At 37.1% G+C, this 17,620-nt stretch overlaps 1 protein-coding gene across 2 annotated transcripts in view; it reads left to right on the top strand.

Annotated features, from left to right (window-relative positions):
• Positions 1–17,620, top strand: part of WDR7 (WD repeat domain 7) — a 132,393-nt gene that overhangs the window by 18,709 nt on the left and 96,064 nt on the right. Inside the window, exons 14-18 of one of the 2 annotated variants that reach the window (XM_009588221.1) lie at positions 6,434–7,203; positions 7,790–7,878; positions 11,599–11,688; positions 13,686–13,804; positions 15,432–15,555. In XM_009588221.1, coding sequence (XP_009586516.1) covers positions 6,434–7,203; positions 7,790–7,878; positions 11,599–11,688; positions 13,686–13,804; positions 15,432–15,555 — 1,192 coding nt within the window. The remainder of the gene's footprint in view (positions 1–6,433; positions 7,204–7,789; positions 7,879–11,598; positions 11,689–13,685; positions 13,805–15,431; positions 15,556–17,620) is intronic. The other variant, XM_009588222.1, reaches the window with a different exon arrangement.

Genomic DNA, 17,620 nt, shown 5'->3' on the forward strand with positions numbered 1-17,620 from the left:
ATACAGGTGGTGTTATCTAGAGTTACATTCTAAAAACACATTTCATTTATGTTTTTTCTATTTTGTATTCTCAGTGGTAGTGGTTTTCCTTGCTGGAGTCTAATGCTTTTAAACTTCCTCTTCACTGTCTATAACTCTGTACTGCTTTCACTTTCTTTTTCTCTAGGTTCAGTAAGAACAGAGGTTATGCACCAAATAAACTTATCACTTTCTAGATGGGTAGTAATATATTTTTAATATCAACCAACACAATCCCTTCCACATATCTCTGGATATTGTTCCCCAATTTACGTTACTGTTCATGGTGCTACCTCCCACTTCAGTGTGTGTTCTACTGTATTCTTTCAGGTTGAATTTATTTAAAATCTGGATTTAGCAGCATTTCATAGAATCTGGAATACTTGCTCAATTGTATGTGTTCTGTTAATTTGTAGTGTCGATGGGTAGACAAGGAACTAGCCTGTGATCCATCAGAAGCAAATCTCGCCCTTTCGTTTTGTGCTAGCTTTGAGGAACGGAATCAGCATTGATCTGTTTTTTCCCTCTTTCCCCCGTATTGGACATGCTTTATACTTCCTGCAGATCTTGCTAAAGGTGGAACTAGAGCTTTATTTTATTTTGGTAATTGTTGCTGTGTGACAGTTCAGAAAAAGCATTACTAAAATATATGTACACATAGATATAAATGGAGCCAAAGTAACTTAAATGCTGAAAATAAATTACGCTTTGAGAAATATTTTAAGTGTTTAATGCTAGAAGATATTAATGGGCTTAGTTGATTCCTAAATATTTCAGTGCTTAATTTTTAAGGACTTTTAAAATTATGTTTTATGCTTTAAGTGATGAATTCAAATGGAACTGTCTGTAGTAACTTGTTAAAAGCACTTATTAACTGTTCCTGAGCGCTGTATGTCTATGTATAAAGCGGGCGCATGAGCCACAGCATGTTTACGTGTGTTCATTTAGACACAAAACTTCACAATTTATATGGATGTTACTGAGTACAACAATAAGCTCTTTACCAATCTGAGCAATAAGTAAATGCTCATATTAAGAACCCTGCTAAGCAGACCTTTCTGATAATATCATAATGATAAGAGTTGTTCAGGTGTTAGAGCAGTAGCTGGACGGTGAGCCTGCACGTTAGTCTCTGAGTCAGAGGATGATTTTTCTCCATCCTGGTTATTACTGCATAAGCTGGAAGCACCTTAAATATTTTGAGATGTGGGAAAGTTCCTTTTTTAACAAGTAGTAATGAGCTCTTTTTCTGAGTTGATATCTCGCAATAAGAAAACAGCTTGGATTTCAAATTGTATAAAGAGTAATTTTTACATTTTAGCATTAATTTTATTGTTCTGAAGAGCGAATAGAGTACAGTATGGCATGTATCCCAAGAAAAGCTAGTACAGTGTAAAAATTTTAAGAAACTTCAGTATGGCAGATGGAACGGTACAAGAGTTAGTTCTGAATATCCTGTTAATTTTAATGTGCCTAATTATTATTCAGGCTGATGGATTTGGACTGACTATTTTGAAAGGCAGCTAACTGACCATTTTTAAGAGGCAGCTAACAGTGTCACATTGCACAGTTGGTAGAGATGGAACAAAAAAGCAAACAGTAAATTTTAGAAATAGGCTTAAATGGTAGTTCGGTTGGTGCACTCAATAGCATGTCAGTGCAGATCGTCAGAGGAGAGCTTGGAGGAAGAGCTTTCTCTTGGGCTTTGCATCATGCGTTTTCTTTTGGCCAAATATAGAGAAAAGGTAAGTCCTGACCTTGTGAGGGTTTTATGAACTTTGTCACAGAAAGAATATGACCCTGACTTTTAAATTTTTATCTTTCTGTTAAAGATTAATTAGAAGGAAGTGCAAAATTATCTTGAAGGAAACTGGGGAAAAATATCCTTAATCGCGTGTTAGAGCAGTATGTCAGAGGCTTTCCTTGCCCTGAGCAACTTGCTGTAGTGGATCCTGCTCTGAGCAGGGGCTTGGATTAGGGGATCACCAACCTTAGCGATTCTGTGGTTGTCCTGCCTACATTTGCTTTTCTCAATGATTCCAGTACTCTACCATTCATCATAACTTTTTTCCTAATAAAGACCTGTCAGAGTAGATGGGTATTAAATTTGTTTAGTCTGTCAGTGCCATTCAAAAATGTTACCTGAGTCCGAACAAAAAGAGCTCGTATTTTGGCTTTTGTGTTCCTTTCGTTAAGGCTTACTGCTGCCGTTCTGGTAGTCGGGGCCACGGCCAGCAGAGAGCAGCAGAGCCCTGCTCCCCGCGACCCACCGCCTCGGCTTCTGCCTTCGCTTGTGTATTTTGCCGCCTTCTGTTATATTCTGTTTGGAAAAGAAATGTCGCTTGTAGAGAGCATTCCTTAAAACACCACCATCGTGTTTCCACAAATACATGTGTGCTCAGACTTGTCCGCTGCTCTTCCTGCTGCATCCCGTAGGACTGTTCACATACGGAAGTATGAGTGTTGCACTTGCACATGCTGTGCAAATGTATGTGGGTTATGCGCAGGTTCCTCATGTCTAATGAAGGTATAGCTACCTACAGAGGCATGATACATAGCACAGCAAAATGTCTTCTATACCAGAGGTCGATGATGATTAAAAGCTAAAATAGTTTGGTTGTATTGTTGCTTTTAATTTTGCCATTGTGACCATTACCAGAGACCATTTCATAAACAGTTATCTACATTACATTCTGAGAAAATAACTAGATTTTTTTAATAAGTAAGGAATATGTGAATAAATCAGTGTATTGTAGAATATAATTTGCAGCTATTATTTATTGACATTTAATTATTTCTACTCTGGTTTCAATTACCCATTACTTGCTTCTCATGGCAAATTTAATAAGCATAGTATATTCATTCTCCAAGTTGACTGCAGGGAAAGAAGTAGAATTTGGCTATTTGCTCTAGTGCTGATTGCGTTAGGCCCTGGCTGTTTGTCTGGCACAGTGAGCTAGCCCACGCTGCAGCTCCTCCAAGAAATGTAAGAACAGGGAGTGAGGAGGATAGTCTCTGTTTAATTTTTCTTTCATAATCCCTGTGACCAAATGTGAATTTTCCTTCCGGTAGTGCCTTAACTTCGTTACATAAGTGAAATGATTTTAATTTGAGGAAAGACAGAAATTAAAAATTATTTGATTCTAGTGGAATAGCAGATGGTATTGAAGATTTTGCCAGGTCTGCATTTCATTGCTGGAGAGTCTTTTGATATGTTTTGAATATTGCTCTGTGTGTGTGCTTTTGGTATCTGGTTTGTTTGTTTGTTACAAAATGAGTGCATTGGTATAATCTAAAATATTTACGCGTATTTGTTAAGAATCTTCCTCTGAAAGTGAGCAAGAACAAGCAAACCAGTAATTGTACTACTGTAATCCGCTTCAACACCATACAGTAAAATATACATGGGTATTTGTTCTAAGTAAGCAAAATATTAGCAGCCTTAAATTAAGAGCCTGCAAATGAAATAAAGTATTAGTGTGGTAGAAAACTGAAGATTACAATATCAGATAAGACTAACATAGTAGATTGCTTTAGATAAATACACTTTCTGCATATTTTGTTTAGACAGGATTAAAGGAGCAGTTTCTTACTCTATTTTTTCCCCTGGACCTCTTGCTGCAAAACAGTCAAGGGGAGAGGTTATTCTTGAGTTGCTCCAAAACAACGCTCAGAAATGAATCGCGAAGAAGCTGTTACTGGATTATCAGCTGCTCTTGACAGCAGGTCAGGGTACCAGAGCATCTTTTGGACAGATCGGCTTCCAAATATAAAGCTGATGTAAAACTTTGGAGAGGTCAGTTTTTCCTCTGAAGATTTTTACTATAAAAAGCAATCTTACACTCTTCAGGGATATACAGTAAGTAATAGCCACAGAAAAAGCAGAGTACTTTATGAGAGACAAATCTGTGTGAATGAGAACTTTGAGAATTAAAATAATACGCTTATTTCAAAACCAGGTTCATACACTGGAACAATAATTGAACATGATGTGGTGGATATTATATTCTTTCATGCCAACAGCATTTTGGGGGTCTTTACAGCTATAATGGAAAAGGAATATATAAAAATTACTTCAGTTTTCAAACACATGCTATGAAATTTGTACAAAACTTCATAGAATCATAGAATCATTGAGGTTGGAAAAGACCTCTAAGATCATCAAGTCCAACCGTCAACCCAACACTACCATGCCCACTAAACCATGTCCCGAAGCTCATCATCTACACGTCTTTTAAATACTTCCAGGGTTGGTGACTCAACCACTTCACTGGGCAGCCTGTTCCAAGGCTTGACCACACTTTCAGTAAAGAAATTTTTCCTATTGTCCAATCTAAACCTCCCTTGGCGCGACCTAAGGCCATTTTCTCTTGTCCTATCGCTAGTCATTTGGCAGAAGAGACCAACACCCACCTCACTACAACCTCCTCCTTTCAGGTAGTTGTAGAGAGCAATAAGGTCTCTCTTGAGCCTCCTCTTCTCCAGACTAAAGAGTCCCAGTTCCCTCATCTGCTCCTCATAAGACTTGTGCTCCAGGCCCTTCACCAGCTTCGTTGCCCTTCTCTGGACACGCTCCAGCACCTCAATGTCCTGCTTGTAGTGAGGGGCCCAAAACTGAACACAGTATTCGAGGTGCGGCCTCACCAGGGCCGAGTACAGGGGCAACTTAAAGCAGCCAAGTAGTTGTAGGACTAGAAATGCTTACTGTCTTGAAAAAAGTCCTTGAGAGAAAATAAATGGTACATATGGATGTCCATTAAGTAAATATACATTTGTTTCTGTGATTCATAGTGATAAATACATTTGTTAGTGTTCCGAAGTAGAATTAAAAGGGTTGAAAAATGCCAGATAATGGAAGTTGGTAGGAATAATGTCATTTTCCAGCTCAGCAGGCTTTCAGTGGTGACCACTCCTATGGCCCAGGGTATTTAAGGCTTCATAAGATCTGCACATCGCTTCATGTCAGTGAACAAAGGAAGCAATATATCAGGATGTATATAGCATAGGGTAAAAACCTATTACAAATTAGTATATATATATAGAATGTTCAAATTTTTGCACGATATATAGAATGTATGTTAGTTATTTGTATAGTCTATATATATTTATAGTGTGTTTGTATATATGCATACCTATTTGTAAATATATATACAGTGTGTATATAAAAACTGCAAGCCTTATTAATTTCTAAATAACCATCCTGCTGTAAAATGTGCTTTTGTGGTTTAAAAAAAGACCACAGAGAATGGAAGTTTTAGAGACTACCAAACTGAAAGAGTTTTTATTAATGTTAAGGCTGTTGAGTTATAGATGAGAAAAGTCATAGGAGCCTTGACTGTATTGCTTTTATTGGTGATATATTAAGAACTTTGGGGTTAATTCTACTTTCAGTAAAGGTTGATGTTTTCTAAACAAACGATTCAGCCTATATGAATGGAAAAATACCATTTCTCCTGCAGCCCTTCTTAGACTTGTGTAGGGTAATGGGTTTTATGTGCTCCCATAGACTTCGATGTCGGTTGAGCACAGGGTTTAAGTTCTGCAGTGACTAGTATAAGCATCAGGAACGCTTCTTCATCACTGAACCTAGTAACTGCTTCTCCTGTAGGTTTTTCTTGCTCCGACTTTGTAATTCTGTGCATCAAACATGAATATTCAACGTTATGTCTTTCAGGCTGTTAATTAAGTTGTAAAAGAGGAGAAATAATACTTTACTTACATTTGAAGAGGGTTTATTTCTCTTAAAAGATTCTTTTTCACTTGTTTGAGGAAACTAAGTACTTGGGCATAATTTTGTGTTGATTATGGAGAAAATAAAGTTCTCACAATACTTAAAAACTTATGTTAATGTTCTTTTGTCCAATCTCCTTTTCTGACTTTTTTCACCTTTTATCCCATAGCATTTTAATTTTCTTTTTCCCTTCCCTCCCCCTCTTGGCAGGAAGGGAAGGAGGAAGAAGATGGACTTAAGTAGTGAAGTGAACAACAAGTGACACACTTATTGCATATTTGGACGAATTTATTAGTAGTTTATTTTCCAATGGCATAAATTGATGCTGTACTTCAGTATCCAAATATGAAATATTTAATGTGTTTTAGGTTTAATAACAATATACTGAAATTTTATTGTTCCTGGGAGCATAACTACTATCTTTTAGAATTCATGTAAGTGAAATTTCTGTATTTTAGGCGTGTAACAATTGATCACAAGTCTGACATTCCTGACATTGTGAAAAGTGCTGTAAAATTCTTCACTGATATTTTTATAACGTTTATCATAATGTGTTTTATACCATGTGAGTTTTCAAACTTGGATCATCCACAGCTTCCTTAATTTGTAAATTAACTTTGTGAAAAGTGTTAAGAAAGTAATCCAATTAAAATTCCAAATTTTTGAATTTTTTTCTTTTTTCAGGGGAATTTACCGAAATACTCACATAACTCCCTGATGGTTCAAGCTATAAAGACTAACTTAACAGATCCAGATATACATGTACTCTTCTTTGACGTAGAAGCCCTGATTATTCAGCTGCTGACTGAGGAGGCCTCCAGACCCAACACTGCACTCATTTCTCCGGAGAATTTACAGAAAGCTTCTGGCGGGTCTGACAAAGGAGGTTCCTTTTTGACTGGTAAACGAGCAGCCGTCCTCTTCCAGCAGGTCAAGGAAACAATCAAAGAGAATATAAAAGAACATCTTCTTGATGATGAGGATGAGGATGAAGAATCGATAAGACAGAGAAGAGAAGATGGTGACCCAGAATATCGCTCTAGCAAATCTAAACCGCTAACTTTATTAGAATATAATCTAACCATGGATACAGCAAAGCTTTTTATGTCCTGTCTTCATGCCTGGGGCCTGAATTCTGTTCTAGATGAGCTTTGCCTTGATCGTCTTGGGATGCTTAAGCCACACTGTTCAGTGTCCTTTGGCCTCCTGTCTAGAGGAGGCCACATGTCTCTGATGCTTCCTGGCTATAATCAGCCTGTAAGCAAACCGTCATATGATAGTGTGGAGTTAGGAAGGAAAATGTCCGTTACCGAAGGACTGGGAAAGGGGACATATGGTGTATCGCGTGCCGTCACCACTCAGCATCTCCTGTCTGTTATCTCACTGGCCAACACACTGATGAGTATGACCAATGCAACTTTTATCGGAGACCACATGAAGAAAGGTCCGACCAGGTATGGCAAATACTCACTTGAACTTGTGATAACTTTCTTTCAGAGTCTCTATTTTAATACAGCATTTTGTTTTGTTTAATTTTACTGGGGGGTTTGATGTATTAAATGGCTATGAAAACCTTTGGTACCTACATGGAACTGAGTGTATTTCTTCTTTCTTGAATGTAGTATTTTTTTATGCCAATGTAACTATATTGCTTTGAATGGAGTTATGTAACTTACAACATGAATAGAACATGGAGTTGTATTAACATATGCGCTCGTAGGTCTGAGAGGCCATTTTTGTCCTCCTTTTTAGTGCTTATTGTTTTTAAAGGGTTTTTATAATGAGTAGGTTAAATTCTAAATAAATCAAAACATGCAGATGAACTTTTTATCACCAAAAAATAAGCTTACCTAGGAATTGTAAATGAGATACTTTTTTTTTTTTTTCTCCTGCCAAACCAACTGTTTTTTTATAGGGTTGCTTCTCAAAGTTTACTTAGTCACAGTATCTTTAGCAAATGATCCTTTTTGTTGGTGTTTTTTTTTCCTTTCTCTTCCCCATCCTCCTTCTTCTCCCCCTTTATGTGTATTTTGTGTTTAGGCCACCTAGGCCAGGCACTCCTGAGATGTCAAAAGTGAAGGCACCCCCTTCAATTTCAAGTCATGCAGCCCAAGGACAAATTAAGCAAGGTAAAAATCTCTTGCTTTGAAACAATTTGATATGGCATTTCAGCTCTTGACACTGAAGTTACCACCTATCAAGTGATAAAAATATTGCTAGCTTCTATGTGGGAGGAAGAAGTAGTGTAATATTCTAGATGAAAATTTCAATGACTAAGACCTTTTTAAGAATCAATATAAGATGCTGATACTGTCATGGAGTTATTCCCTGACAATGAATTTTTGCATATTTTAAGTGTTGAGGTGATAGTAAGAGGTTTAAAGTCTGTAACTAAGGGCTATATAGACTAATACAAAAATGTTTATGTATGTTATAAACTAAAGCATAACGGTAAACACATCTAAGTAGTATGTACAAATTTCCTCTCCTTTTTATGAAGGAGGAAGAAATTATTTTATTTTGACACTACTTCTACTGCTGCTGCTGTTTTCATTATGTGCAGTTATGAAAGATGGCAGTGGCTGATGTTGAAGGATCTTTAATAGTCTGTATTGTATCTTTCCTTTCATAAGTATAATGGTTAAGTACTAAGCATAGGAAGTAGGACAACATGTGATGTAAAAGAAGGATGTACACAGGATTAGACATGGATTCTCTACTGGAGTAGAGTGGAGCAGGGACTAGAGCTTCCTCCGGGCAGCAGGAGCACATGGAAACAGTCCTGGGACTGGAGAGGTGGAGGAGGTGGCGCTTTCCTGCTCGCTCTTTAAATTAGAGCTGCTGTTTGATGGGGCAAATGAACTACTCCTCTTAATGCCAAAAATAAAGTAATGATGTGGCCGCATGATGTGTCCAATTCCAACTTGAGCGGAAAACTAAGGGGCAAGTGAACTGTTGGGAAGAGTGTGAGTCGACTCTTGGAGGCAGCCGGCACGGTCCTGGGGAGGGAAGGCAGCACAGTGCAGTGCACCTGCGGTGCCCGAAAGAGGAGGGGCAGTACTTACCCACCGGGGATAACGGGGGAATAAAGTCCGCATGGGACCGGTTGAAGGTTGTTTATGGCTTGAGGGGAATGTACGTTTGTCATACATGTTTTGCTGTATGATAAAACAAAGAGGAAAGGTACACACATCACTGCTCTTCTTATGGTTCTTCGGGATTTTTGTGGATGTGAGCCCAGTTGTGTGCATATACTGTAGGGCAGAAGAGATGAGGTTTTCCTTTTTTTCCGTAATATGTTTGGTTATTTTTTTTTTAACTAGTCTATAAAGCAGATATCCTTCAGGACTTATTTGAAATTTCCTTTGAAAATGGCAATTATCTTTTATTTTTAATTTTTAACTTTTAACTATTAAAACTTTGTCTTTTCAAGCTATATGAATACGGAGAAACTTGCAATTTGTAAAATGATTGCATTGTGCAGAATATACATACCTTGTCAGTGTGGCATTTACCACGATGTACAATCTTTAAAGATGTATGTTAAAGACATACGTACATCTTTAAATATGTCTTGAAACTGTGGAACTGCTCTTGTATTAGCTAGTAAGCACAACAGGTAACTTATACATCAACAGTGTGATTTTCTTCACTCGTGCAAAAAAGGGAGATGTTTATATCTGAGGAGGAAACTTGCCCATCGGCACCATTTGTGTATATTTATTCTTTTCCTAAATATTAATTTACTGTGATCTTTGGTTGGAAAGGGAAAATCAGTTTCAGGAGTGATATGTGTCAAGCTTTTTTCATGATCAAGGGTGCTACATAAATAGAGAAGTAACCGTCAATAACAACAAGCAGAAATTAAAAAAAATCAGGGATCTTGTCTCAACATGCGAGGCTTTTTGGTTTTGTTTTTTTGGTTTGGTTTTTTTTACAGCCATTTACTTTTCCTGTTTGAAAGACAATTATCTGAAAGGTCAGGATTTCTCAGAGATAGTGTCTATATGGCAAATTAAATGCAAGAAAAAACATTTGTCACAGAGAGGGTCTGTGTTTTGTTTATAAAGATACAGTTCCATTATGGTTTTTCTTTCCCAAATGACAACTCTGTAATTTTTCTCTGAAATAGCTTTGCTAATTTTGGGGATAGACATACTTTAGTTACCCAGTGGAAATCTTTATAACTTCATGAGAAACAACTGATAAAAATGAAATTTGTGTGCTGTCAAAAATATAGAAAAATACTCCTGTTCTTAAATTGTCATCTTTTTCTATGTCTGGTGGCGTGTCTTGCACACTCTTGGGGGAAGATGTGTTTGTTTCTAAGTGGTACTCCTAGGTCTTAAGTTTCCTCAGTGTCTTACCTTTACATCCCATTGTGCACTACTTGCAGTATCTTGCTACTCATAAATTTCTAGTGCTATTGTTCTTAAAAAATCAATTGGAGATACAACTAATGCGTTTTATGACATACTTGATGTCCATCAATTTGACCTGTATTTGTCCTGAGATGAGCACAGCTCTGTGCTACTCAGTTACTGGGCCAGCTGCTTCCATTACAGTGATTGTTGTAATTACTATGTTGGAAGAGAGCTGGCAACTACAACAAAACGAGGCAAAAAAGAAACTTCAGAGTAAGACTTTAGTTTCAGTGTGGGGTGGGTTTGTTTTTTTACAAACAGTTTTTTTCATAAAATAAATAGCTTGGTTTTATACATCTACTGAAACTAGGTTTTGCTGTTACGAAGTGATTTACACTAGTAGTTCTGTCGCTGTACACGTGCCATCGTGATGCATTTGTGTGGAAAGTATGGAAAAAGTAGTTTTGATGCAGATGTCCCACAGTAACAGAAGTAGTTCACTGCATGAAAAGCAAACAGACCACTCAGAAGACAATGCATAATCGGTTTGGGAGCTTGAACCTATTGTTGTTCTGCAACGGAATAAGAGAGGGGGATTAATTTGAATATGCTTGTGCATGACATACGGTAATTTCTCTATAGGAAGGAAGTGTCAGATAGTGACCTCTAAATCTCCACGTTGACCTCGGTTTGTAGCATGTGTGTGCCATAAGGTCTGCACATCTTTTCATGTGATAATATTAAGTCATGAAGCATTAGTGGAAGTATAATGTTTAGAACTGCTTTTAAATTACATTTGCACTGAGAAATGATGCAGTTTACAAAAGAAATGTCACGGATACTGTTTTGAGTAACATGCTTGAACTGTGCTCTTCTGTAGTTGCTTGCTGTAGTCTTAACACTGTATGCTTTGTATGCTTCTGCTTTAGATTCTTAGTCCTTTCTTTGGTATAGGCTTAAAATTATTTGAAGGGAGACACATTTAGAATGAACCTATATTAAAACTAACCATCGTAATACATTCTGTGACATTTAAGAGTGACAGATGGGGCAGCCCAGGTTTAAAAGGAGTTATTTTCAGAGTTTTTAATGAGTAGTGCAAATTCCAAATCTGTCTAAATATGGGAAAAGCATAAGAAGAAGCAGCAAAACTGCTGTTTTTAAAATTCATAGTCAACCATGCTGTCAAACCAAATCTAGCTATCTAAAGACGCATTTGTAATCGCTTTATTTACAGGTACTTTTGTCTTTTCAAAGGATGCTAGTTTCTGTTAGTGTATCTGTGTTTCTCTGCAGTTGCATGTCTTCCTCTCACTGGCATTGCACTTCTTGTAAAACCTAGAATTTTTTTAAGTTTAATGTTATCACAGTTTCCTCCAGTTTTTTGTTTTTCATTCTTCAGTGATACTGATCTGTTTTTCAGAAGCTGCTATCCTCACTTTCCTATTTTTTTTTCTCTTTATTTCTTCTTCTTTCCTCTGCAAGTTGCTCCTGCTGTTTCTTCTAGCACTGAAGCTGGTCACTCTGGCTCTGACACTGCTCCTACTTTACATACCTGTTTCTTAGTCAATGAAGGTATTCTTTCCTCACTTTTCTATCTATTTGTCTTTTACTTTCAACTAATGTCCCTTATCATTGTTATGACATGACTTTGATTTGATCTATGTAGGAATTTTTCTTTGCAAAGAAGAGAGGCAATGAGTTTATTTTTGTGTACTTTGCCATTGATGCTGGTAGAGGGTGAGCAGATCCGGTCTGTGTCTTGGACTGTCTGTAAGTTCAGTTCTTGACTAGTGTGTCAAAAATGGTATTTCGGATCTTGTTCAGGTTTGCTGTTGTCTCTTGACAAAAAAATCTCAGCCCTTGTTAAGTAGGGAAAATACATGTGCCTTTACCCGTCAGTAGTATATGGAGGAGAGAAGCTGCAACATGCGTGGTGTGTTCCACGCAGGTGCCGTGTCCCGTCTCTCCGCTGCGGGTGTGAGTGCTGCCTCTCGGTACGAAGGTTCAGCCCCATCTAGAGCCCTGAGAGGACCCTCTGGGACGAGCATGGGATAGTCTTCCACTCTTGTGATGAATGAGCAGCAATGCTCTGTAGTCCACGTTACAAATTGAAAGACTAAAAATTTAATGCTCCTTTTAAAATGAAACAAACAAAATCAATTTCATGTCATTTAAATTTTATTTTTGGTGCTTATGAAAACTTAGTGTTTATTTAAACCACTTGGGTTTTGTGTTGGGGATGATTTTTTTCTAATATTTATTCACATTATAAAGAATGTCTTTCTGCCAAAAAGATTGGCACAAACAAACAAAACCCCCTTGTATCCTTGTAGGCAAGTTGCTTTAAATCAGAATTTTTATGCCCTTATTATTAAGCTATAAATTCCTGCTTTCATGCATCTCAAGCAGTAGAAACAGTGCTCTCTTAAATTGGAAATTACTCTTTTTAATCCATTTTTCTGTAAGGAAAATTGACATAATGATTTCGTTTCTTGTAGCACCATGAAGAGCTTTATTAGTTAAAATATTTAGATATTTTATGCTCAGTATTGCTGACAATTTAAAAATATAGATCTATATACTCACCTGAAGTATTTGTCCAGTTTCTCAAGTCAATGTAGAGCATAATACTAAAAGAATTCTTTTACCTAGAGTACTTTACAAGCATTTTTACAAGCTATGTTGTTTGAGCTTGATATGCTTATCTTTACGGGTTTTAGCTACACAATATTGCAGACTTGTAATATGAATGCACCTGAAGTAAGCATCTTGATGTAAGATTTAGGTGGAAAGATCAGTAAAGGAGACAAGTGGGCACTTGTACATATTTGCATACCTTTTAAAACAGGGCAGAAAATTCTATGTAATCTTTCTAGTGATTCATATGCTAAGTTTTCTGTAACTGAATTATATCACACTTGCATGTGGGACATTAAATATCATGATAAGTAATGCTAATTATGGTTTGAACAGGGCATCTAAATCTTGAACTCAGAACCATGGCTTATGCTTTTGAAAAATATTGGCCATAATACTTTTAGGGACTTTTTTTGTGTTTAGTATGTATGTTGAGTATATTCTTCTGGCTGCAAGTTTAAAAGCCAAGCATGCGACTAGTTACTGAAGTTTTTTTCAGAGGGGCTGGGGAGGAAGAGGGATGTTTGTGTTTAATCAGGACTGATTTGAGGCAGTTGTCTGCTGATGTCTCACTTGACCCTTGCATGTGTTTGAGATCTGAGCAGGTAGTTCATGAGGCATGATTTATGCCTGGAAGAGCTCATTCCTGTCCGATACAGAAAGCACATGCACTGTACAGCCTGCCCTGAGGTCAGCTGGCATCAGTAAAGATGGGGTGAGCCCCGGGTTCCCCCGGCAGAAGAAACAATTCTGTTGTTCTGCTGCAAAATTGGCTCTGTTTTTTTTTTCTCCCCCTCCGTCAGGAGAAGGTGGGAGAAAACCTACTGTGTACCGGGCCAGTGGCCAATGTAAATTTACTTGATGGCATTTTGAACTTAAAATTGCTTCAATGTTTATTATGTTTATCTTCTTGTTGTGATGTGTTTTAACAGGGTGGAGCCAGCTTGCTGCTATGCACTGTGTAATGCTCCCCGACCTGTTGGGACTGGATAAATTCAGACCTCCTCTTCTGGAGATGCTGGCTCGCAGGTGGCAGGATCGATGCTTGGAGGTGATTTCAGTAGTAATCTTGTACTGCTAGGTTTTTTGGGGGTTTATGTTGTCTTTTACTGATCACATTTTCCCTTAATGTAAAAAAAAAAAAAAAAAAAAAAAAATTTCTTTTTGACACAAGCTCCTGCAGTTTTTATCTCAGATTTAGTAAGTTAATGTTCTAGTTAACCTGTCAAAATGTTAAAAAAGTGATCATGTCTACTTTTTTTTTTTTTTTTTTACCTTCTGGATTCTGTAAATTTTTTTTTAAAGAAATTTTTGGATTAAAAACTTCCATTATTCCATTAAGAATCTTACTAGGATTAAAAAAAAAACCTACCCTATATTTTTCAAGAGACTGCTGAGTTGCTTTATTTTTTGGAGTGTGTATACAGTAGCCAGTAAATGGTTTGTCACCCAATTGTTTGATAAATGACTAGTGGGCCTTAACACTACACCTGTGCTGTTGTGGCAAAAAATTTGTTGACTCTGCAGCTTTCCAAGTGGGAAAGGAGTTACAGAGCTAGGTTGTGGACTGTAGGCCCTCAGTGGTCCTGTAACTTAATTGGGAGTATGTTTTTTTGCTACCTGATTGCCTGTTCTTTTGCTAGATAGGATATACTGTGAGGTGGTTTCCCGAGAGGGTAATTACTTTGAAACTCATTAAAATTTGTAAGCAACAGAAGTCCAGTTACTGGATATCCTTAGTTGTCAGGGTAGCATGTTTATATTCTGTTTGTCCACAATTTTTTATTTTACCTTGATCAAATCACTTCACTTCCTTGTGCGTTAAATCTTTTAGACCAAAAACAATGTGTGTATTTATGAATGTGTGTTTATGAACTTTTCAGATGGAATAAGTCATATTAATGGGGGACACATAGTACAAGATAGTATTTTATATTTGTTGGTGTAAAGCTGCACATTTTTTTTTTTTTTAAAAAAAACTTTGGGAAACCTGTTTATGTATATCTTCCTCTGCTTTCATTGTTCAGTCTTCAGTAATATGTAGTGAATGAGTAAATACCATGTGAAAAAATATTTTTAGGAGATTTTTTTTTGTTTTGCTTTTATATTGTAACATTTATGACACTTATAAAACTTAATTCATTGCACATTTGGAATTGTGGACCCAACTTTGGAAATGCTGTAGAGAAGGGTGATCACAAGTTGCTTCTAGAAAACGAGAGTTTTGGTGGCCTTTCAATGCATCAGTGCAAACATAAGGTTCAGCCTTATTTCCCTGAGCGAGGAACCTGTCTTGATGTTCACTTTACGGGATGGGAGATGGCCTCGGTCGGTCTTGCTGTCTGTGCTGAGAAAGGCACGTCCGTGGAGGCTGGGAGGAGGTGGGACAGCTATTCGGTTTATGCACTGCACTCGTGCCGGGGGCTGAGTTGTGACATTCATCCCCTAGTTTTCTCATGGGGCTGCACATCTTTGTGTCCTGTTGAGTTGTCATAGTTGGGGCATGTCCTATTCACGGTTGGTTTGCTTCTGTGTTTAAGGTGGAGAGGGGTGGGAAAAAATGAAGGTCTTCTAAAAGCTTAGTTTAGTTTTCTTTTGTTCTTGCTAAATTATACTGAAAGCATACTGATAAATATTGGATATTTGAGTTTGCATAACGTTCCTGTTGGCTTTCACAGGTAAGAGAAGCTGCCCAGGCCTTGCTGCTAGCAGAACTGAGAAGAATCGAGCAGGCAGGTCGGAAAGAAACCATTGATGCGTGGGCTCCTTATTTACCACAGTATATTGACAGCGTTATATCACGTAAGTAATGCTGTGTTAAACCTGAAGATAACTTGGTTGCTAGATAAAAGAGAAAAAGGCATTTTGTACACAAAATTATGAACAGTACTACCATTCTAGGGGAAAAATCTAGGGTTATATAGAAAAGGTTCTTGAAATTTTCAAAGGAATTTCACAGTCATGAAATCACTTAAGGTCACTAATGTTGATTAGGTAAATCAAACACTTCAGTACATCTCATTGGGATTGGAGTGTCTTTTGCAAAGGCTATCCCTGCCCGTTGAGGGACTAGGCTGTAGTTTAGAGGTTTCAGGGAAGAAACCTGCTATGAAAAGGGCTGATAAAATTACAAGGTACTGGTGGTAAAACACTGACATTTTCCTTTTCAAAGAATGTATAATTAGGTTACAGAAATTGTTATAAAGGGATCCTTTGGCATCCCGAGAGTATAAAAGGATTCTGAAAGGAGCTAATGCAGTATATGTCCATCAGCATCTATTAAACATTTGATAGAATGCCTGCCCAGTCAGGTGTTCAAAGCCATTGGTCACCAAGTGCTGCAGGGAGATCTTGGGTAAATATTATTCTCCAAATAAGTTAAATACCTACTGACCACTATTTAATCTGTTATATTTTTCTCCAAAATAGCTATTTTCATTTTATTCATTGTTATTAAAGCAGAGGTTGTACGGACTCTAAGGGTGTATTCTTGGAAGATCTGTCAGCATCATGAGATACTCCATTCGATTATCCATCTAGAAACTTGCCTTTATAGAGTAATGTCCAAACGCATCTGGCTTATATAACAAACCAGCAAAAATTTCTATTTTCATGAATGAGAATGTTTGCTTTTAAGTTTAGGTGTCCATCTTTCTTAAAATGAGATTCTTTTTCCACTGAAGAATGTAGTTTCTATTCAGAGAAAGATCTCTATTAAATACCAATTGATTTTTGAGAGATGTGTAATAATCTTATTAAATCTAAATTGAATGCATAAATTACATGGAACACTACTTTAAAGTGATGTTGAGAATTTGTTGGTAAGACTAAGCTGTTGTTAATTACAGCCTTCAGCCATGTAGCATTTGCCTTATTACGGGGATGTTGCTGCACAGTTAGATGTGCAGCCAAGCAGTGAATAATAAGTGAAAGTATGTTGTATATACATGCCGAAAAGCCTTGATTCATATCGATAAATATTTGTGCCATTTTGTATATTGGGATGTATTTTTTAATTGATCCTCTCCTGAGGTCGGTTATACTCAGTTTGTAGAATACAGCTATAGTTGCACTTTACTCTCAGGAGTAGCTGCTATAGCAACTGTTGATAATTACTAATTTCTTTTCTCCGGAGTGATACTGAGTGACCTTGTTGGGTGCAAGGTTATCGACATAATTGTGTTGGTGAAGTGTATGTAAACCACTCTACGGCTTGCTTTAGCCAGTTGACTGTTTGCAAAAAAGGAACTTTTTTTAACATACTTGAAAACAACCAGTAATTCATATTAGTTTCAATAATTTGCTATTTCTGGTACTCCTCATTACTTAAACAATTGCATTTGAAAGTTTTAGAGAAGAGTATGCAGTTCTGTTTTACATGTGCATCAGCTGGAAGCATATTATTTTGTTCTGCCTCTTGTGTTTATGTTTGTGCTCGGGTTAGAAGCATGGCATGCATTTTTATAGCAACAGTCAGGGACTGACTGGTTTAAGAAAAAACTTGAGTATTTTGTATGCGTTCAATTCAAGTATGCATACAGCGGTATTTTGGCCTTTATGTTAGTCATTAGCAAATCAAAACATAGCATTTGTTTTAACACTAAATTAGGATGTCCTTATCTATCAGAACAAGAAAGTTTTAAAACACAGGAAGAAAATATGAAATAGAGAAAACAACTGAGCATGGCTGAATGAATGACTTGAATATAAATGTTCAATATTGTGAAAGCACTGATACTGAAAACCTTTCAAACAGGTCATGACTAGCAAATTGGAATTAATTTTTTTTATATTAACAGTGTTGAAAACTGTGTGAATTAAGGTTACAGAGTTTGTGGTTCTCCTGAATGATAGGGCTGAGAAGGGG

This window comes from Fulmarus glacialis, unplaced genomic scaffold (assembly GCF_000690835.1).
Source record: "Fulmarus glacialis isolate BGI_N327 unplaced genomic scaffold, ASM69083v1 scaffold5952, whole genome shotgun sequence".
Lineage (NCBI taxonomy): Eukaryota > Metazoa > Chordata > Aves > Procellariiformes > Procellariidae > Fulmarus > Fulmarus glacialis.